Here is a 22,233-nt window from a genome sequence, read left to right as displayed (position 1 = left end):
GAAAACAGAGCCTAACAGAATAAAACATAAACTTTTCAAGAAATGTTTTCTGTTTCAGCTCATTAACACACTGTCTCTGTTGGATAGCATTTTTTAAAGACCATAAAAATTAATGTTTATTTGAAGATCTGCTATATTGGCATGTTTATTCAAATTCTAATTTAGATCTAGTGGTTAATTGCACTATCTCCATGGTCAATGGACAGAGAAGTAAATAGAGAATTTGCCTTCAAAAATTTTAATTCCCACTTAAGCTTTTTGACTTAGGTAAAAATACATTCTCTGAGTGAAATAAGAAGATTTCAGCAGAGCATCTATTAGCTAATATTGTAAGAAAAAGATCTCTTGGTTCTTCCAAGTTCAACAGAACTGTAAAAATTTTGGTCTGATTTCACGTGACAGTGTACTGAGAAAAGTACAAAAATGTTTCTGTTAGTGTCATCGTTGTTTCTATTAGACTCTTATGAAGATCAGTAATATTTGTGGTGGAAGAAGGTATAAAAAGACTTGCTTTCTCCTTAATGATCTGATTCTTTTTGGTTTATTTTTCTGAAATAAAGTTTAGATTGTTCCTCTTCTTAATCCTGAGCTGAAGTAGTTTAATAGTAGTATTCCATGTTCACTGAGATGGATATGGAAAGTGACTGTTATTCATTCTTTTTCTGTCACTCAGTCCCATGTGTGCTAAAATTAACAAATGTTGTTTTATATTCAGATGGATTCAGTATCCAGTTTTGAAAACTATACTTATTTTTAGTTTGTTTATATCATTTTTGATCCCTTTATTATGGAAGATCCAAGAATAATGCTCCCAGGCTTTAATGGTCAAGATTCTTTTAAAATCTGTAGCTTCTTCCTGTCTGCTCCCCACCCCCCCATTACTTAAACAAGTTGTTCCAAAATTTAGGAACCCTCTTAAGGTTCAAGAAAATTAAAAATTATTCTAATATTCTATTTGTTTCATTAACAAATGTTATGCATTCGTTATATTGTGAGTTTTTCCACTGTTCCCATTATTTTAGCTTCTTTAAATAATTATATAAGAATTTGCTAGTTTTGTGACTGGTCACACTTGTCATTCCCCTTCCTCTCCCCTTTTCCCCCAGAAATCTTCAAAGGAATCAAAAATAGCTAAAAGATTGAATTTCTTGTTAGTTTCATTTGACCATTTTCTCATCTGGTAGTAGATCTGCTTTCTGCTTAGTATTTCTTTCTTCCTTATAACATTTTGAATTTTTTTCTCATTTACTTTACCTCTTCATCATGAGTTTCTTTTGCTTTTTTGCCATCCTCCTTTTCTCTCTGAGCTTTGACTGAATGAATACATTCTTCCTCTTCCATTCCCATTACAGATTTTCTCTGATCTCAAATTTCTGAGCAGATGTGGCAGAGTCATAGAGGCAGGCCAACTTCTATTTCTTGCATTTTTATTCCAGAAGTGGTGCTGCTTGGTGTGCATTAATTTAACAAGTTTTTTCTGCTTGAAGGATTCTAAGGATTTTTCCTATTTTGGTGGATTTTAAAGTTTAGTCCTATTGCATTTGACTAGAATTCTTTTGAATGTTTTGAGCTTATTTGGTATTTCTTACCTTGGATTATGTATACCAAGTCTAGTTAGTGGTGGTGTATCCATCCACACCTCCATACTGTTTTGTCAGCCTGAAATGATTTTTTTAGATCACGTTAAAATAGATCACTGATGGCTTCTCCTCTGATTAATTAGCATCTTTCCTCTTCTGAATTATTACATACTTTTCTATCTTACTTTTGGCTATATTTTCCAGCTATATTTTTACTTAAAGCTCCAGTGTGTTCTGTGCCCCATGAGCATAGCTCTCAGTAAAGCTTGTCTGCTGTCAGATCACCAAGGTAATGACAATCACAAAGTCAGCAGTCACTTCTCCAATAACCTTTTGCTTACGTCCCTGCTAACATCTGCTTTTTGTTCTGAAATTACTAGCTATCCTTTTCTCTCAAGTTAGGAAAAATTTGCTTAAGTAATAAAGAAATAAGAAAGAGGATACAGATTTTAAAAGAATCTTGACCATTAAAGCCTAGGAGCATAATTCTTGGATCTACTTAACATATGAATGTGGTTGAACCTCTTTCTAGCATTTGGTTTGGAGTTTGCAGTTTCTTTTTCACACCTTATAAAAATTATTTACCCAAAGGCTTGGAATTTCTTCCAGGTTTATCAACCAAAATAATAAAATATGCAGTAGCTCTCTTTACACCTTGCTTTTCTCATAACCTTACAACAACATGGCCACACCAAAGCTAATACTGTTCTTCCTATATTCACATGCTAATCTCACTTGGCAGTCTTCATAGTGGTTTTGATTTATGCAGCCTAGTGAAATAGCTCAATCACACTTTGACTGCAGTTTCATAAAACATTTAATGCAGTCTCAAAGTGGATTGCTGCCGAAAGGTGGTATTCTCTTTCCATGTCTTGCTGTGCATTCTGACTTTGCATGAGATCCAATGATTGTATCACCTTACAATCAGTTGGATCATCTTGCTGTTTTAACAGAAAATTAGTGTCTGCAAATGATTACTTTCCTATGAGAGTTGTTGATCTGACTAACAACGTGGCTGTCTTGTGTGTCACCAGTTGAGCAAAAGGATTGGAGAAGACAATGCCTTTTGCGGATAGCCTGGAGTTAAACATTAAATACAAAAATAATAACAATGTCATGTGTGTATTACTCCTCCTTGCAAGACCCTCTCAAGATCTGGAGTGAAATCTTAGCTTTACCAAAATCTGGAGTAAAACGTGTTGACATGAATGGGTGTTACTGTTTCTTCTCCTCTGATGTTGAAATTGAGGATGGCTCAGTATTTGTTTGGGGAACAAAGAATCATGTAGCTGTGACTATATTCTTTATAATCTTTCATCTTATCTTTCTGGTAAGATGTGCAAGTGCCATTTGCTAGCTACTAGTTTGTTCAGGTCTAAAAGGAACCAGCGTCTAAAAATCTCACTTTACTAATTCTGGAACTTAAGTTTTTCGACACAAAATTTGTTTATACAATGTGCTTTATACAATAAGTGCATATTCTTTACTTTCTCTCTCTGTCACGTCACTGATTCTCCATTTTTTTCTTGCTCCTGCAAGTTTCACTGTTTATTTCCAGTTTTCATCTCCAGTTTCAGCATTAGTCATAGCCTATCTGTAATTAATATGCATGTGTTGTACAGCCTATATCATGGAAGCGTAGAAGCGTTATTTATCCACCATACTCTTTATTAAAGTCTTGTGAGTTGTTGGCAAAGCAATGCCATATAGCAGGAAATCAAGGCGGTACTGTAGGTTCATATGCAGCTGAGGCACCCGGGTACTGTCCTGGCATGCACCTACTGTTTCCTTGCTGAAATCAAATGCCTTTAGCATTACCTGTCTTTCAGAGACCATGTTTATCACTGTGTTTCTCTTTTCAGTACTCTGTACCTTTTTGTTCTACTCACAGATGCACTTCTTTTGGAACAGGACATCAGCTAGGCAAAGAGAAAATTAGCTAAGACTGTTCTGAAAGTAGAGCCAATATTATCAGTGAAATCTAGAGCTTAGTGAGAATGCTGGGAATAAATATCATTAAATGTTTCTGACACATCTGCTTCTTTCTGCCTCTTGGTTTGAAACAGGTTCCAATAGGGAATATGACATAACTAAAATGTGTGCTAATATGCTAAAAAATGTGGTATTTTGTACCACCAGATTTACAAAATATGTTATTTAACATTTATTTCTTACTTAGCTCAAAAAGTATAAAATGAACCATAGTGAGAGTTAGTTTTTGTCCTGGTAACATTAACTCCTACTCTTGCTGTTTCCTGTCTTTGTCTCTTTATTCACCTGTTTTTATTCTTTCTTTATTTGTAACTATAGTGATGATACTCGCTGCTAATTTTTTTTATTCAGTTACTTTTGCCAGTTAGTAATACATTCCTTAAATAGTTGGATATACACGTATAAACTGAAAGTAAGTATCCTTAGATACTTAGATTGCTTTAAAAAGTAATTGTAGAAAATACTGTGAGACTTTTAGTAGTGTCATATTTTTGGCTGTTTGACAGATGCAGAAGGTAAAGATAATTATTGTTTGTAATATTTTTCACAGTTTTCATTGTTGATACCTATAAAATTATGTGTATAGTTGGACTCTGCTTTAGTGCTGAGGTTACACTAGATATTTTGTTAAGGTTACTTGTCATCAATTTTGCTGCTGGTACAGTATATTAGCTAATATGAGTGCGAGATTTATTTAGCATTGAGAAACACAGGAAAGTTACTATCTTCATTATATTTAATTAATTTGTTTTGTACTGCATTCGAGGCAGACACATAAGTACAGTAATGATCTTGATTTTAGATTGCGTACAACAGCTCTAGACATATTAGTCTCAAAATAGAGAGCTGTGATTAAAATGCATCAATCAAGTAATACTGATGACTGATTACTGTTGAAGAGTACATTGATGCTGGGTTAGGCCACTTGCATTTACAGTAACGACTATAATGAAAATGCTGTTTTAGTACTAGTAGTTGATTTCCTTTGTTATTCCCATTGCCTGTCCCTCCCTATTTCCCTTAACTGGAACTTTGTTCTTAAGTGATCATAGTTGAAGCTATTTCTGACAGTATCTTCTGCTACCATCGGTTTATTTTGTAGATGGGAAGTGACGGAGTTTTGCGCCTCAGTAGTTCCGCTCTAAATAATGAATTCTTTGCATATGCAGCACAAGGGTGGAAACAACGATTGGCAGAAGGTAACTCCACTTGTTCTCATATTTACTGGATATTAATTATTTTTATGAAGGATGCCTTTGCTTCTATGGTGGAGAAATACTTCTAGAATGGAAAATGTAATACAGCAGCAATTCAGCAATAAAAAATTGCTGATTCCATTTTGAATTTTGCAACCTGCTGTGGCAGCTTATTTTGACAGTTACAAAAAAATGCAAAAAGCATTTTCATCACTGTCAGACTTGGAAACATAAATGTGTGTGACTAAGTCCCTCCAATATACCTTGTAAATACTGAAGTTATATGCTAAATGAAATCTTTCTAGGTCAAGCTCACTTTTGCTTTTCATCATTTTAATTTTGGATTGTTGAGTGATTGCAAGAGCTGTGTCTCATATGTGTATCTGTAATTTATAATGATCCTATATTACACTAAACCTTGACAACTTTTATTCAATATGTTAGTATTTGTTTTTTAGGAGAATTTACTCCAGAAATGCAGCTACGCATCAGACAAGAGATTGAAAAAGAAAAGAAAACTGAACCTTGGAAAGAAAAATTCTTTGAAAGGTTTTATGGGGAAAAGTAAGTATTGAAGCAAATGAAAGCATTTTTTCATTTTCTTTTAGGAGGAAATGAAAATATAATTCTCTGCTTCACATAGCACAGGCATATGCTGTAAAACTTAATAAAGTGGTTATCAAAGGCAGTCATTCCCCACATAAGAAGCTGTGGGTAGAATTATAGTGGCATGTCTGCACTTGCATTGCAATTGCATTTTTAAAGGTTCATAACTCATCCATAAAAATTCATTATGAGGAAAGCAAGGTCTAAGCATATATTTTTTAATTTTTTTAAGATAGCATTAGGGTAATTCTCTCTTTCTGCAAAATATGTCTTCAGTCTCTACAGAATATAACACTAGTAGAAATATTTCTATAGTTTATTTTTATTTATTTTTTCCAAGTTAGTTGTGAGAGCTTTTAAAATCAAATATTGCTTTTGAGTGTTTAACCCAGATGGCCTTTCATTGGATTGGAAAGTAAAACATGGAAGAAACATTGGCTAAAGACTAATCCCCCTGAAAGTGATACTAACTAGTCTTACTTTGGAAGTGAGATACAAAGAATAAATACTTGCTAAAGTGAATTATTGGCTAAAGTGAATTAGAAAGTATCACTCCAGGTGCTCAACTGAGTTGAGTCAGCACAATTTCCTTGGTGCAATGCTCTGATGGCATTCTGCAGCAGCTAGAGATTTAGTCCTTAAAATCTTTCTGTTTTAAAATGTTTCTTCTTCTAACATTTTCTTAACGTTTGAGAATAATCCTTTTAAAAATTACTTCTAAAAATTAATCCATGAATATTCACAGTAATTACATCTCTGTTAAAAAAATCAGAAAGATATCACATTTTTATTTTAAATTGTGTTTTAATGTAATTTATTAAAAATAATTTTTAGTAGGTAGAAATGCCCCAAAGGATCCATTATGATGTGAGAGTTCTTACTTTTATTGTTAGATACTTTTCACTTAGGAAATCGGGAGCACTGAGAAGCCTGCATGTGAGTAATTAACTTAAAGACTAAGGCATTGACTAAAGCATCTGTGTCCCCAGCAGCTACTTCTCCGAATCCATTGGTCTTGGAACGCTAGGAAGTGTAGTCAAACCAAGGCAGCAAATAGATTGACTCTAATGTTTACCATTGCATTTCCTTGTGTAGGTGCTTTCTCCCAGTGTGAACACCATTTCTACCCCACTTTAAAATAATGCAAGTTCTAGGGTCTTAGCATGGCAGATATTTTATATTGCCAAGTGCTTAGTTTCGTATTTAAGAGCTTTGAGACCTCCATTTAGTCCAGCTGTTGATCCCTTGCATATAAAAAAGTATTAATTAGCTTGTTAGATAAGCAGCATAATGACTTTTGATTATGAATGTCAAGATAAGTCATTTACAGACTCTGCATGAAGGAGAAAGCTATGGAAGGTGCTGCCACAGAACCTCCCACAGAAAGCAGACGTTTAATAACAAAGCATGAGCTGTTCATTCTAGCTAAAGTGTATTCCGAAGTCACAAATGAATATCACATGCATAGAGAATGTTACTCATAATTTTACAGAGCCAGCAGTCCTGCTGTGCTAGCTGAATGCTGGATGCTATAACATTTGGCAGATAATAACTCAGTCTGCAGTGATACATGTCATTTGGAATGACAGATTCCTGACATCCACATTGTTATGCAAAATGTCATATCATACATAACATCTGTTTCTGACTACAGTATTGAATCTGGTTCCCTCTTTCTTCTCCCAGCTTATGTTGTTTCAGTTGCATTCTTTTTCCTGGCTAATATGCAGGCATCTCAGCTGCTTGGCTGGTCTTAAGTATTTTTCCCCATTATCTACTGGCTACTGGAAGCTTTTGCTACAGTTTCGAGCTGGTATAAGTTCCCTCACCTTTTTTACTTTGCTGGTTTTTAAACATGCTTTGAGTGTGTTTGCGCTTTGTCTAATTTCAATTATGTTGATACTACTGAAGTAGCAGATTCTAAAAGCTTTCTGAGCTCTTTCTCAGATGTGTTGTCTGCAAAATGGGTCTCCATTGCAGTCTTAACCCATTCAGTGCGCGGTATAGTATTTTTGCAATGACTTTGGCTAACTCGATCTTTAGATATTCCATAACTAAATTCAACTTTCACCTTGTACCTAAAGAAGGACAAGTAATAGAATCTTGTAATCATTTTTACATGTTCTGGAGTTTATGACTTTCAAAGGCTTCCACGTAGGCTCTATGCATTGTTTTTTATTATGTTTGTTCATATCTGTGCTCAGGCCATTCAGCATGAGACTGTCAGTTGTAGTTTACATCCATCCACTTTATGTTCTTTCCGCTTTTGCAGTTCTGTTTCTCATGGTCATTCCTTTTTTCCTCTCTCTGACTTTCTTGAAAAACAAAGACTTCATTCTGCAGTCATTTGTCCAGGGCCAGCTGATGCATGTTGCCAGAAATACACACTCTTCTGGCTTTGCCCTCAGGATTGCAGGGGTTATATTCTATTGTCTCAATATATTATTTCTTTTCCCAGTCTTGAGAGAGTTGCATGTCAGAATGGTGCTGCTAGCCCACTAAATCAAAAGTTTCATTTTGGCATACATCCTTTAAATTTTATTGCTGATTTAACCCTTCATTAATTTTTAAAATTTTCCCTAATACTACTTCTCACAGCACTAGAATATCAGCCACTATATGTCTTTGAGTAGCTGTTTGGGGGTTTTTTATTTGATGATTGACTGCCCTCACTTTATCAGCTGAATCCTGTCCCTATCGGCACTTTCATTAATGGCTGTTTATTACTATTCTCATATTTTTCTGTTTTATTGCAAACTTGGGGTGTCTGCATCTCTAAGGAAGAAGACAGATCAGCCATTTATCTTACAGCGTGGGGTTGTCTTAAACATACTGATCTCAAGTCTCCCTTTTGAAAGTCTTTTTCTTCACTGCAGTATCTTAAGATAGTAGTATTTCTAATATATTGCATAAAACTAATTAAGATTCAGCTCATGTTCTGCTGGCCTTAATCCTTCATTATCTTATTTTTCTTGTACTTCTTCCTCTTTGATATGTTACTAGGAGGTGTATCTTTGTGTAGTGTCTCTGTGACAGTTACATTCACCTTTATCTTGTCCTTCTTTTCCTTTGCTTATTTTCCTTCTGTAAAGACAGCCATCAGGCATTGTCTTTGTGGTGTAAAGCAGCTGGAGAAAATAGACCATGGGTTTGGTTTTCAGTAATGCAATGCTTTTTTTATTATTATTATTTCTCTCCTAATTTTCCTGAGATAACTTTTTGTCATTTACGTAAGGAATTTTAGAGGAAGGCATTTATTGACCTAAATTAGTTGTCTGTTTCCATATATATTGTATTGAGAGAGCGACATTTTCAGAAAGGTATTCAGTGTGGGGGAAGTAAATTAGCTGCTCTGAATTTCTCTCTGGAGGATCCTCCCTCAGCCTATTGATGGCACAGGGAGACTATGTACATATATTAAGTGACTAGTGGTAGGCAATATTAATAATTACCTTAAGAGTCCTTCTTGGATACCAGTTCCAGGCTGATTTTTTTTATATTTAAAACTACCACTAAATAATGTATATTTTCAGTATTTTTCAAATACGTTATCACAGATTTTGATTTTTCACATCTTTATTCTGTACTTTCAAGTGTATAGGCCTTTCTGATCTCTGTATCTTCTGGCCACATATTGACAAAGTTATCTTGCTTTCTTAATTTCTGAATATCTGTCGTGCTTGCTTAACGACCATATTATTCTTCAGTTACCTTGTTTAAAATTAGAAACAGAAATCAAGCATCTGTTAATAAAATCAGAGGATCGTTAGTCCTATAAAATTTTTTTTAGCCCTCCAACCAGGAATTGCTCAGGCAGAATGTGTGCTTGGAAGATCTTACTAAAGATGCTGAACACCTGAACTCCCACTCCTCTTAGTATAGAGTAAGGATGTCAGAGAGAATAAATTTTTTAAAAAACTTTTTTTCAGCCTTTGCTTTTTCTTTTGTTGTTGTTTTTTAATTCTGCCAACGTAATAAAACTATTTAGTATTTTCAGAATCAAAGATAAGAAAATCTTTGGAAGTATTGATAGGTTCACATGAAATATACAAATGCTTCATTTGCACTTCATCCTTGAAAATGCATAAATACAAATATGACCCTTATTTGCTCCTTAGGAATGTTCAGCTTGGATGAAATCAGGTGAACAGCATATGTATAGATCTGTTTATTTAGAAATAGTTTATTAATGTAAATAGTCTATAGGGTGCTGAAAGGGAGTGGAGCGAAAACATACGAGTTGTCAACTGATATCTTTATAAATGACTGGTAAAATGACACTGAAATCAAGTTATTTTAATTTCTATCATATATATGAAATGATTGTAGAATTATGAAACTGAAGTGAAAGGCATACTTTGCTTTAATAGTTTTAGATGCAGCATCTTCTTTCAAGTGTGGCATTTAAGCCATGTTGCTGGCTGTATTGACTCTAAATGCAGGTGTAGTAGGAAAAGGGATTTTCTCCAGAACTGTTACTGGTTGTAGAAGATACATTTGTGCATTTCTTCTGCAGTGTCTGCAATGTTAGTATTTCAGTATTGTGCTGATACAAAAAACCACAACCAATAGCAGCAATTTAAAGAGAGTTTGAGTACCAGTGAATCTGTGTAGCTTGCATTTGTGTTACATTGAAGTGCCAATTAGTTAAATAATGAGGAATAAATTACTTAGGTTTGTGTTATTTTACTTCTTAACGTGGATAAGACAAGTTGAGTAATTCATTTTCCAAAATATATAAAATCAAATTTTGAATCCTGTAAATTTGTCTGCTGCTATTTAACCAAACCATTATTTTAAACTGACAAAATGTCCTTTACATAAATAAAAGATGTGGGAGAAAAAGGTGAACCTGTTCCTTTATGTCTGTGATGAAACAACCTTTTTAATTCGTGTATGTTTATTTAGATTGGGAATGTCAAGAGGGGAATCGATGAAACTCACTGCAGTAGAGAACAATGATGAAGATGAAAGCAGTTCTGTGTGTGGATCTTCTGGCATACCTGGTCCTTCTAAGCAAGCAACCTTTGAGGACCATGAACAGAAAGACGCTAAAATTCCACCATTGCCAGAGAGGGATTATTGTCCTTCTGTTTGCAACATGGAACAGGTTCCAGTCAAGGATCTAATGGCAGAATCAGAAGATATACTGATACCTGAAGAATCAATCATTCAGGAGGAGATTGCTGAAGAGGTTGAAACAAGTATTTGTGAATGCCAAGAGGAGAATCATAAAACAGAACATGAGTTTTCTGAGGAGTCAATAAGTCCAGCTGGCACAAATGAAGAAACAGAGGTAGTGCAGCTTGCAGACAGTGCTGAGTCTTGTGTCATGATGAATGATGTAACTGATGTATCTCATGTTGAAATTAAAGTGGAGTTGAAGTCAGAGTGCCCTCAGGAGGAGATGTCAGTTTTGATAGATCAGCTGGAGGATTGTGTATCCCCAGCACAATCAGCTTCATCCACAAACTCTGTCAGTGATACAGCAGAGAAGGATTCTGAGCCTGCAAAAGAGCTAATTGCTCCAGAAATGCAAAATGTTGCTCTGGAAGGCTCCTTATTCACTGGTGGAGGCATTGCAGTGGATATGGACCTTCAAAGTGACCCTGATGAACAACTGTCTGAGAATGCCTGTATCTCTGAAACTTCCTTTTCCTCTGGAAGTCCAGAAGGACCATGTGTCTGTATTGCCTCTCCTGGGGGAGACACTCAGTCAACTTCAGAGGAACCCTGTACTCCAGCATCTCTTGAAACAGCTTGCTCATCTGAAGTGTCCAGTACTGAAAATGTTGAAGGCGATATTCAGCAAAAGGCCACCGATGAAAACTTGAACACACCCTTAATGTCAGAAATTTCTGCAATGTCCACCTCACCTGTAACCTCAGAAGCATCTCTTATGTCAAACTTACCTTTAACATCAGAGACATCACCAGCTTCTAATTTACCTTTAACATCAGAAACATCTCCTATGTCTGATTTACCTTTAACATCTGAAACATCTTCAGTATCTTCTGTTCTTCTGACTTCAGAAACATCTGTGGCAAATAGTTTACCTCTTCCATCAGAAACATCTTCAATTTCTAATTCCTCCAACAACGAAAGACTTATTTTGCAACAGAGGAAGTCACCATCTTTGTTGGAAGACTCTCTCCCCACTTTGAAAGAAGAAAGCTCTACCATTCCTAAAGTTGTTCAAGAGGAGAAGCTTGTTCTTCAGCCAAAGCAGCTTCAGAGTGCACCTGAAAATATGAAAGTTGGCCCACTAGCAATTATACCAGATACTTCAATATTGGAAGAGACCCAAAGCAAAAACCTTGGTCATCAGCCATGTAAGTCACATTCTGAAATTGAGAAAGCCTACATTGCTTCCATCCCAGAACACTCTCCTCCAGAAGTAATCAAAATTAAAAATCACAGTGTTCAACAAAGAGGTGACAAGAAAGGTACTGTCCTGCCAACAGAGGTAACTGTCTTATCAGAAGGATCAGCAGGCAAAAATATTGAACTGCTTCCATCAAAACCACATGATAAAGTATATACCTCATCTCTGGAGAAAGCTTCATTCTCTGAAGTGTGCAGAAGTAAATCTCACAAACTGCCTGGCAGCATCCAAAGCAGACTGGAGAGTTCACATTCATCCAAGTCACTAGAACCCACAAAATCAGCTGAAGTGAGGAATGAAAGTAGAGACCCAGAGATCCCAAAGAGGAAAACAGCAGAGCAGCACAGTTTCGGAATCTGTAAAGAGAAGAGAGCTAGAATAGATGATGATCAGCCTAACCGTAATGTTTCATCTACAAGTCCACCTGATAAAGATCAGCCACCCAGAGAAGAACCCCGAGTTCCACCCCTTAAGGTAAAGTAGTGAAAAACAGGCTGACTTGGAAACTAAGGGTTTATTCTCTCCCTTCTGCTGACTGCCTGTATACATAATGCGTGGTGGGTTTTTTGTGGAGATGTGAGGGGCCTTACTGCTGACCTTTTTGCTTCACTATTCCATTCCTACTGTGCCAAATCACTTCCTATAGGTAAACCTGTAGGATTACCTATTGTTTTGTGCAGGATAAAGTTTTTCAGGCTGTATGGCTTGATCTAATTCATGAGCTTCTCCTCGTTTACACAGTGCTACTTACTTCTCTTTTAATTGCCCAGCTGTATTGCCCCCCTATTCTCCCACAAATGACTTCTCCAACAAGCATGAATAAAAAATGTTACCAAACTGTTACTGAGAAAACCAACTAGTGCCTAATCCGGCAAGAGAACCTGGAGTCTGAACCAACCAGCATTTGCAGATCCTTTTGCAAACCCACACCTTGGGGAAGGGTGAAATGTAAGACTTCCCTGTAGAATTAATTGAAAGCAGATAACATGATTATCAAGGAGAAGTGTCTAATCAATATCTGTATCTAATGGAAAATCTTTATTAATGGCAAAGTAAAACAGTACCCTGGTTAAGTGAACTCCTTTTTACCTGTCATTTCGCTATGTAAGAAAGTGAATTCCAGTTGAAAAGCTTCACCACCACCACCACCAAGAGAACTAAAGATCTAATTATATTTAGTCTGAGCATTTTGCCTCTCTTAATTTTTTACATGGTGACGTCAGTCAAAATTTAGATCTAATTTTATGAACTTAAGCCATTGGCTTTGCAATCCTAGTTCCTAATTATTCAGAGATGCCCTTTTCTGCATTTATTTTTAACTACTGCAATCACTGAACATTGTTAATATGGCCAGGGGGGCAAATACAGTAACTGTTTTAATCACTAGCGTGGCAGCATATTTCAACTAATTTATTTTTATGAGCAGTGATGCAATTGGAAGTTAGCCCATTCTGAGTTTAGCCATATTCTTTCGTATTTGGAAAGTGTCTATCTAGCCTAATAAATTGTAATCATTCTCTGAGCACAAAGAAAAGTAGATCACTAGGGAAGGAGAAAGGTCATGACTATAATAATAAAAATAATCAAGCATTTAGAGCTTTAGCAGTTCTGATGATGCAAAGTGGAAACTGAAAAGAAAATTGCTGTTGAAATAAGAAGCAAAATGTTTTGAGGTAATTGTAAGATTGTAATATACTTAAAATACGTTAATGTAAATGTCAATTCAATTGTTAAACAATAGATGGAGAAATCTGATGATGCAAGGCATCAGTTACAAATAATGGATTTTTTCTTATGTATCTTACCAGACAAACCCAACTGAAAATGTGTAGTAACCAAATTCAGAATTGGTCTTCTGACAGGCGTTTGTTGACATACGTAAAATGGAGCAAATCTGATTCCTGTTCTCATAAGAGGTTTTCACAAAGCTTCACAATATTAGGCAGTACCAGTAAGCAGTGTTTATTGATAGGCCAAGAACTGAACTGTTTAGATAAGTGAAATATTCCAACCCTCCAGGCCAGCATAGAGGTTGCCTAACAGTAGGGGTGTCTGAAGAGACTTATCTTGTCATTGTCTATCCCATAAAAGTGGTTGTATGTTGAAGTACCATCTTCATTTTGATTTCCACTCGTCTCTAACAGAAAATCAGATGCTGTCAGCCTTGCCCAGTCTTATCAAATTCATCTTCCTGAAGCCTCCAGTCAGTGAATGAGGATGCTGAAACATTAGCAGGTGTTTCTAAAAATAACTTTGGACAGTCATTTCTAGAATGGCTTTATATGAAATACGTCTTTCGCTGTTAGCTAATACTACCAAAGAAAAACCCTATCTTTTGTTATTAAAGAGGGGGAAAGGATTCTGATTCTCCTAAGTCACTGTCTTATATAGCTCCTATTTCCCATCATACCTTATGACTACTTTTTCTACAAATACTACCTAGTTCTGAGTTCCTTTCAAAAGAGAAAACACAGCATTATTCAGTAAGTCCTATTATTGTGGACAGCTAGTAAAGATATATCCCTTTTATGAAATTGAAGTCTTCTTTTGCCAAGCTCTGCTGTTCTAAGGGAATGTAGGAACTATAAAGTGCTTCCAGGACTCTTATTCTCTAAATTTGAAAACATACTAACAACTCCAATGATTTTACAGGTTATTCTTTTGCTTAAAGTTTTAGATATTTAATTAATATATACATTTTTAGTATTTGTAAGCTTGAAGGTTTAGTTTTGAAATGCAGTAGCGCACAAGGTATGCCAGGGATGCACTAAAAAGGGTCTCTTAAAATTATGAGTGAGGAAGGGAAAGATGCCTCCTTTGGTGATTCACTTTTATACCACTAATTAAAATGCTCGGTGGTGTAGCATGAATAACAGGCTCAGTGGGGATTCTGCTATATCCTACATAGAGGCAAAATTTGTTGTTTAGTGTATGAAGGGAAGGATAGGCAGTTCCTAATGTCTCAGTCTTTGGAGACCAAGGAGCAAAGGCACTACATGATTGTTATTTTTTCCACATATTTGCAGCAAGTGCTTAGTAGTAGGGTCTCTTTTCCACTCCTGTTGCACTGGACCTGTTGGTGTTTTCAGTTGGATACACTGCAAATCAAACAGGTTTGACATAGTGTTATTAGATAAGCATTATCTTGTTATCCAGCTCAGTCTTCTTTCTTCCTGTCAAAAGGGCCAGCATGTGCAGGCTAATACAGGTGTCAGTTATTCCTGCTGGAGGATGATAAAATACAGCAGTGTAAATATAATTAATTTTTATCATTTTTCTTTCCATCTGCACTTAGCTGTATTTCCCTTCATTATCCTTCTCTGACCCTTTAAAGAGACAGCAGGTGATTCTAGCAAATTTACAATCTCATAAAAAATACCATTTTTTTTCTTCCTATAGATTCAACTTTCAAAAATTGGACCACCTTTTATCATCAAGAGCCAACCTGTTTCTAAACCAGAACCTCGCGTTTCCCCAAGTGCATCAGTCAGCAGTGGGAGAAACACTGGGGCTAGAACTCTTGCAGATATCAAAGCAAGAGCTCAGCAAGCAAGAGCCCAAAGAGAAGCTGCAGCTGCAGCAGCCGTGGCAGCAGCTGCAAGTATTGTCTCTGGAGCAATGGGGACCCCATGCGAAGGTGGGAAAACAAGAACACTGGCACACATCAAGGAGCAAACAAAGGCCAAGCTATTTGCAAAGCACCAAGCCCGAGCTCACTTACTCCAGACTAATAAAGAAACAAAATCACAGTTCAGCTTAAAAGAAAGTACCTCATCTCTAGAGATATCAACTTCTACTGATACAAAGATTGAAGGTTCTACTGGTGTCATTATAGTTAATCCTAACTGCAGGTCCCCTAGCAACAAGTCTGCTCATCTTCGTGAGACTACCACTTTATTGCAGCAGTCACTTAGCACAGCTACATTGCCAGAAACTGCTACTGACATATCTGTGCACAGTTCTGATGAAAATATACCTATGCCGCAATTGTGTGAGAAAATTATTTCGTCTACCTCTACTGAAAATAACAGTGTGCCAGTGCTTTATAATAAAAGTTCAGTCTCTGTGTCTGTTTGCAGCACTGCTATGTCTGGAGCAATTAAAGAACTTTCTTTTGCAAGTTCTGTTGATAAATCTTCTGTTTTAATGTCTGTTGACAGTACAAACACAGCAGTTTCAGCTTGTAATATAAGTATGCTGAAATCCATCCAAGGGGCTGATACTCCATGCATAGCCGTTGCACCAAAATGTATCGATAACAGTAATGTGCCGGTCTCCATAGACAGTACGGTCTTATCAAATGCCATCGATGACAAAAGGTTGCCGATACCAAGTAGCAACGCGAATAATGCAGTCTCCAGTCATTATGCCACTGTGCCAGCTTCATCTATTGCAAGTAATTTGCCAAATCATCTCTCTGGTAGTTCTGTACTGATTCCCCCAGTGGGGACTACCAACAGATTTTCTTCTGATAAGATAGCCATAACTGGGTGCAATGAGCAAAGTACTGTCTCCATTCACACTACTGTTAGGTCAGCTTTAAGTTGCAGTGAGGCTGTTGCAGTAGCAGACTCTGTTGCAAGGCCACCCATTTCAATGTTTACTGGTAACATGGTGACAATAAGCTCTTACGATAATGCTACTAAATTAAATGCTGATCTCTTAGAAAAAAGCTCTGGAGCACGAAACCGAATAGATCTCTTGGGTAAATCTCAGCCCGTGAGCTTTACGCAAACTGCCATGAATAGATCTATACCTTGCAAAGTCATTGTCGACCACACGACAAATCTGAATTCCAATCTCTCACTGTCGTCTTCTATTGAAAATGCAGAGAACAGCATAGACGTGCAAAGCAGACCTGTGAGGGCAGAAGCTGCCTTACAAAGTATAGCATGTCCTCAGGTGTCTGTAATAAGCAGGCCCGAAGTAATCTCTAATGAAAGCCTTGAGCACAGTTCCAGCTTTATGGCCATTACAGCAAAGCAAGACAGCAAGAACTTGCAGGCGGCTTGCTCAAGTCTTCGAGAAGTGCCTCTTGCTCCTCAAGATAAGCTAATTGAGGTGGTTGCTCCCAGCCAAGGTTTTGTTGAGCAGTTAAGAGGTCCTTCAGCCTTTAAAAGTGAAGCAGATGCTGCCTGTGCCAGTCTGTATAACACTAACAATCGAATTTGTTGGCATGACGAAGAGGAAATGAATACAGATCAGCCAGTGGTCAGCCATCTTAACTCCAATAAGCATAAAGAATATGCAGAGCAAAACTGTTTAAAAAATGTCAAAACTGAACCTTCCAGTTGCACACAAACGTCAGAATTGCAATCCAGGAGTCTTTTGACAAGCATAGTTGTTCCCGTTAAATCAGAAACTAATGAGTCTGACAAGTGCTTCAGGATGGACACTGAGGATTTCACAGGACCCGAAATGCCTACTCAGGCTGCAGAAATAGCCACAAATGTACAGCCAACACAGACCTCCAAGACATCCATTACTGATGCCATGGAAGACTCTCTGTCGCTGACAACAGAAACCCTGAAGAGAGTTACAAGCGCCGGGGGCTCTAGCTGTCGCTTGTCGTCAGTGGAGGCCAACAATCCCCTAGTGACGCAATTATTGCAAGGCAATCTGCCTTTAGAGAAAGTGCTGCCGCAGCCCAGATCAGGAGCCAAACTAGAAATTAACAGGCTTCCCTTGCCTTTGCAAACTACCTCAGTATGTAAAACAGCAGTGTCCGAGAGAAATATTGTTGAGCATTCTTCCAACTCTCCAAATCCAGATGGTAAAGGATTTACAGCAGGCAGCATGGCCCCACTACAAATCAGGAAGCGTGAAAACCATCCGAAAAAGAGGATGGCCAGGACTGTAGGGGAACATGCTCAAATTAAATGTGAGCCTGGGAAGGTGTCAATGGACACAGATGTTAAAGCGGCTCCTTGTGTAATTAGTTCCAGCATGAATCAGCTAGGGCACAGTCAGCCGTTTAAACAAGAATGGCTGAACAAGCACGCAATTCAGAGCCGAATTGCTCACAGCCCGGAGATCAAGCAGCAGAAGAGGCCACTGCCTTCGTGCAGTTTCCAGCAGAGTTTATTTCATATTGATAAAAATGGCAGCTTTCATGCAGAAGCTAGTACCTCACATAGACAGCATTTTTACCAAATGTCCATGGCTGCAAGGGGCCCCATTCCTACAGCAGCTTTGTTGCAAACTACTTCAAAAGGCCCACCTGGCTGCAATGCCTTTGCTTTTAGCAGACACCTGGAACAGAAGGGCTTGGGAGACGTGAATATTTCTACAGCAGCTCACCAGCTGAGGCTAGGAAGTGTGTTTTCCCCTAATATTCAAATTAAGGAAGGTGATGACATTGCCAGTGCCTCTCAAACTCTACAGAATAAAACCTTAGTGCATCCTCCCCCTCCCCCACCACCCCTGCCACCTCCTCCCCCTCCTCACCCAACTGCCGAAGTCCCCTCAGATCAAAAACAACCGACAGTTACTATGGAAACCACTAAAAGACTTAGTTGGCCTCAGCCAGCAAGCATCTGTAGCAATATAAAATCTGAACCTATTTCTTTTGAGGAAGGTTTAAGCAGCAGCTGCGAACTGGGCATGAAACAAGCTTCCTATGATCAGAACGAAGTGAAAGAACAGTTAAAAGCATTTGCGTTAAAAAATGCAGATTTCTCTTCCTATTTACTGTCTGAGCCACAGAAGCCTTTTACCCAACTCGCTGCTCAGAAAATACAGACGCAGCACCCACAGCAGCAGCAGCTCTGTGGAAATTACCCGACAATACACTTTGGTAGCACAAGCTTCAAAAGGGCAGCATCTGCAATTGAGAAGTCGATCGGGATTTTAGGAAGTGGCTCGAGCACTGCCACAGGCCTCCCTAACCAGACCACTCAGATCCCTGTTCAGAAATTCGCTGACAGCAGCAATGCAGATGAACTGGAATTGAAATGCTCTTGCAGGCTGAAAGCCATGATTGTGTGCAAAGGCTGTGGAGCCTTCTGTCATGATGACTGCATAGGGCCTTCCAAACTGTGTGTAGCTTGCTTGGTTGTACGGTAGAAACCGAATCAAAGATGCAGTATCCCTTGTCAGCATGGGAGAGCAGGACAAAGAAATGGAAAAATTGTAACAGGTTAGGTCTTTCATAGTTTGCCATTGGTTGACTGATTTTTTTTTTCTTTTTTCCTTGTGGTGCTTTCAGAATTTAGTTATTCCTGCCTGAGTGACATTCCCTGGAAAGAAGAGGAAACGTGTAGAACTAGTTAAAAAGAAATGACAGGATTGTTCCTAAAGCTTCTGTAAGCTCCCTTGTTATGTTTAAAAAAAAAAAGGCTATAATGCATGTCATTCCTAGCTTCTATTTATTTGCACAAAGTGCAGCACATTTTTCCCCACTTTTTAGGTAGTTAATACAAGCTGCAGGTTAAGGATCAATGGAAGACTAACTCTACAAAAAGTAGAATAACTATGCAGAATGAATAACACGCTGAATACTGACGACTTCTTTTGAGTGGGGTGGAAAGGTATGGTTATCAGCCATGATAGCATCTAAGTTGATTTGCATTTTTTCTACTGATAATGTTTTCTTCAATTGACTTTTACTATCTATGGCTAACATATAGTCAGTTCACCTAGCAAAAAAGGAGTAAGTTAGATTGTTAGAGGAGTTCGCTCATGTGCCTGCCAGGGATTATGGAACTGAAATTTTAATCATCATCTCTTCTTGTTGACTCTTTGAGAAAGATTTATAAATGTGATGGGTTAGTGGGACCAGCACTGGAATCTGACTGGCTTCAGTAGAGACTGGAGAAAGCAACTTCTCTACTCGAGAATCCTGTTTTCTCTTCCTTTTCCCTACTCAAATATTTTATAACTGTTTTTGCCTCTCTAATCTACCCCCTTTGTTTGTCAGTCCTAAATATAGGGTCAGCCTTATGTAACAGGTTCTGGATGTTTTACCCTTTCCATGGCCTAAAATTGATGCATTGTTATGATGAAAGGTTAAGGAAAGATTCTAATTGTGTATTGAGTTGAACATTAGATTATGAGTTATTTTTGCTCTTATGTGAATTACTCTCTATTTAAATTATATTTCAGAGTTTTGTCATTTAAAGTAATTCTTAAAATTACTTATAACTACCTTTTTTTCTTAAAGGAATTCAGACCACTTACTTTACAGAAATTGGACACAAAAAGGCATTTTTAAAAAGGGATACTGCATCTTTAAAGTAATCTTCAGTATTTATCCAGTACTATATTTACATTTAGGACTATAACTGCATTCCAGATGTATTAACCACTGTAACATCAGAGAAGAACAACAATAATTTTGGGGCCCTCTTCACTTAAAAGGAAAATATAATAAAGGGATAAAGCACATGTAGTTGCTGGGGAGGTGAAAATACCTTAGGTTTTTTTACTCCCAAATCAAGAACATTAAATGTGGAGTGCAAGTCATCCATCTGCCAGTATGTGGTTGGGTCTGCCCATATATGAGCATCAGAGAGAAATGTTATTTTTACCATTACAGTAGAACCTCACTAATCCAAATACCTTACAGTCTGCTCAAAAAAACTTCCACAGTTCTCAGAGAAAGATGTAATAAGAATGTGTGAGGTGTAATACTGCTTAGATTTCAGTGTTTTAATAACTATGTAAAGCTGCATTTACTGTCTCATTCTCAAGTATTAATGTAAATGATAGGACTACATTTAGGAAATAAAAAAGTAAACTGCATTTTACACTATACTTTTTTTATATTGGTCTCTCAGACATTGGTGCGTATTAGCGAGGTTCTACTAAATGGAGGAACCACTTTTTTTTTTCCTAGTGGGACCATTTTTGCAAACATGGTAAGTGCCATTTATTGTCTTGGAAGTGAGCTAGAGTGTCTAATGACATACATTCCTGCCATAGGAAGCTTGATGGTGCACCCTTATATTCTATTTTGTTGTAATTAGCACATATCAATATTATTTTTGACACTGTGTGATACAAAGGCCATTTATAATTACACTGACAAATTTGTTGCTGATACAATAATATATTTTTTCTATACAAAAGTGCTCCTTAATGTGAAACAGCTTCTCAGCACTTTAAGGTCTTCTGACAGGAAAACAATAAACCAGCCAAGCAAAAACCGTAAAGTAGCCATCGGAAAATTAACATCCAGTGCTATGCCAGCTGCTGGCAAAACAGTGACTGGAATATACTCATGATTAGCATGGATATAATCAGTTAATGCATATCAAATTAATATTCAAGGAGCCTTTGTATTGGAATTGTATTGTATTGTATTGATGCTTGGTATAGGTAGGTTACTTTTATTTCTTTAAAGAGAGTAACCAGTCTTAGAATTCTAATAACCTGTGTTTATAAAAGCCAGCTGGGAATCCTTATGTCTAGCTCTGGTTTTCCTGTCCACAGCACATAAGTCAATATTTGTTTGTACTTGCATCTTTAAATGCTTCTTGTATTGACTGATGTAATACAGAAATAAACTCCAGCCGCAGAAAAGTTTTAGTTTGTTCAAAGGATAAGGGTGTGACTAATGTGGTAGGTAATTCATTCATGTCATATTGTCATTTTGTATCAGGATTGCAACTTGCATGTGCGAGGTGATGATAAAATGTTATTTGAAATGGCATTAGACTGAATGGTGCTATGTTGTATTATTCAACTGACCAAACTCTTCCATAGTGCAGTTCCATTGATTTCATTCTTGAGTCACCGGAGTTGCAGCAGGAATAAATTTGACCAATTAGTTAGAGACATTTGTGAAGTGTTGTTACTGATTAATAGTTTTAGGGTGTTAAATTTTCAAAAGCAACTGTGGTGATTTAGGAGCCTGACTGAATCCAAGTATGACTGATAATCTTACTTGGATTCTTACATCAGAAAAATGCTTGGGGAAAAGTGACCCGTGGTCGTAAATGAGAACACAATCACGCTTAGAAGTTAATTTTGAGCATTCCCTTTTTTGTTTAATTGTCCAAATTTCAAGCCCAATGTCATTATGTTTTCTAATGACCATGTAATTTGAAATGTTGGGTGTTAATAGTTTATGCACTGAAAAGTGGTGAAAGAATTGCTTACGATCACACTGCTCTGCGTTTGTGTGTATGTGCCTGTCCAGCATGTATAATTTACATCCTTACACTTTTTTTTTTTATCTCCAAAGTTGTTCCCCTACTCCTACCCCAGGAGCAGCACTTTTGGGAGAGAGGGAGAAACATGTTTTTTCTTTCCTCCCTCTTTATTTTTTTTCAATCGCATTCCTGTGAAATATGCAGATAACATTAGGGCATTTGCAGTGTGTGTGTTCCTGTGCAGAACTAATTTTCCAAGCAAAAATTCCCTTTGAAATAATGGGGGAAAAAACAAAACAAAACAAAAAACAAAAATTAAGAAATAGTGAACTGGATGCTCCCTTTTTGCATTTTATTTACCTGCTGAGGTCTAGTACATG

General features: G+C 37.2%; 1 protein-coding gene across 1 annotated transcript in view; it reads left to right on the top strand.

Annotated features, from left to right (window-relative positions):
• The window catches only part of ASXL3 (ASXL transcriptional regulator 3), a 101,446-nt gene extending 81,658 nt beyond the window's left edge, over positions 1–19,788 (top strand). The window contains exons 10-13 of the mRNA XM_062570412.1: positions 4,675–4,771; positions 5,227–5,332; positions 10,283–12,233; positions 15,159–19,788. Of these exons, the coding sequence (XP_062426396.1) occupies positions 4,675–4,771; positions 5,227–5,332; positions 10,283–12,233; positions 15,159–18,824 (5,820 nt within the window). The 3' untranslated portion in view covers positions 18,825–19,788. The remainder of the gene's footprint in view (positions 1–4,674; positions 4,772–5,226; positions 5,333–10,282; positions 12,234–15,158) is intronic.
• Positions 19,789–22,233: the final 2,445 nt, after the last annotated feature.

This window comes from Rhea pennata, chromosome 2, assembly GCF_028389875.1.
Source record: "Rhea pennata isolate bPtePen1 chromosome 2, bPtePen1.pri, whole genome shotgun sequence".
NCBI classification, from domain to species: Eukaryota; Metazoa; Chordata; class Aves; order Rheiformes; family Rheidae; genus Rhea; species Rhea pennata.
Note: the sequence above shows the minus strand (reverse complement) of the source record. Positions and strands in the feature narration are given on the sequence as shown.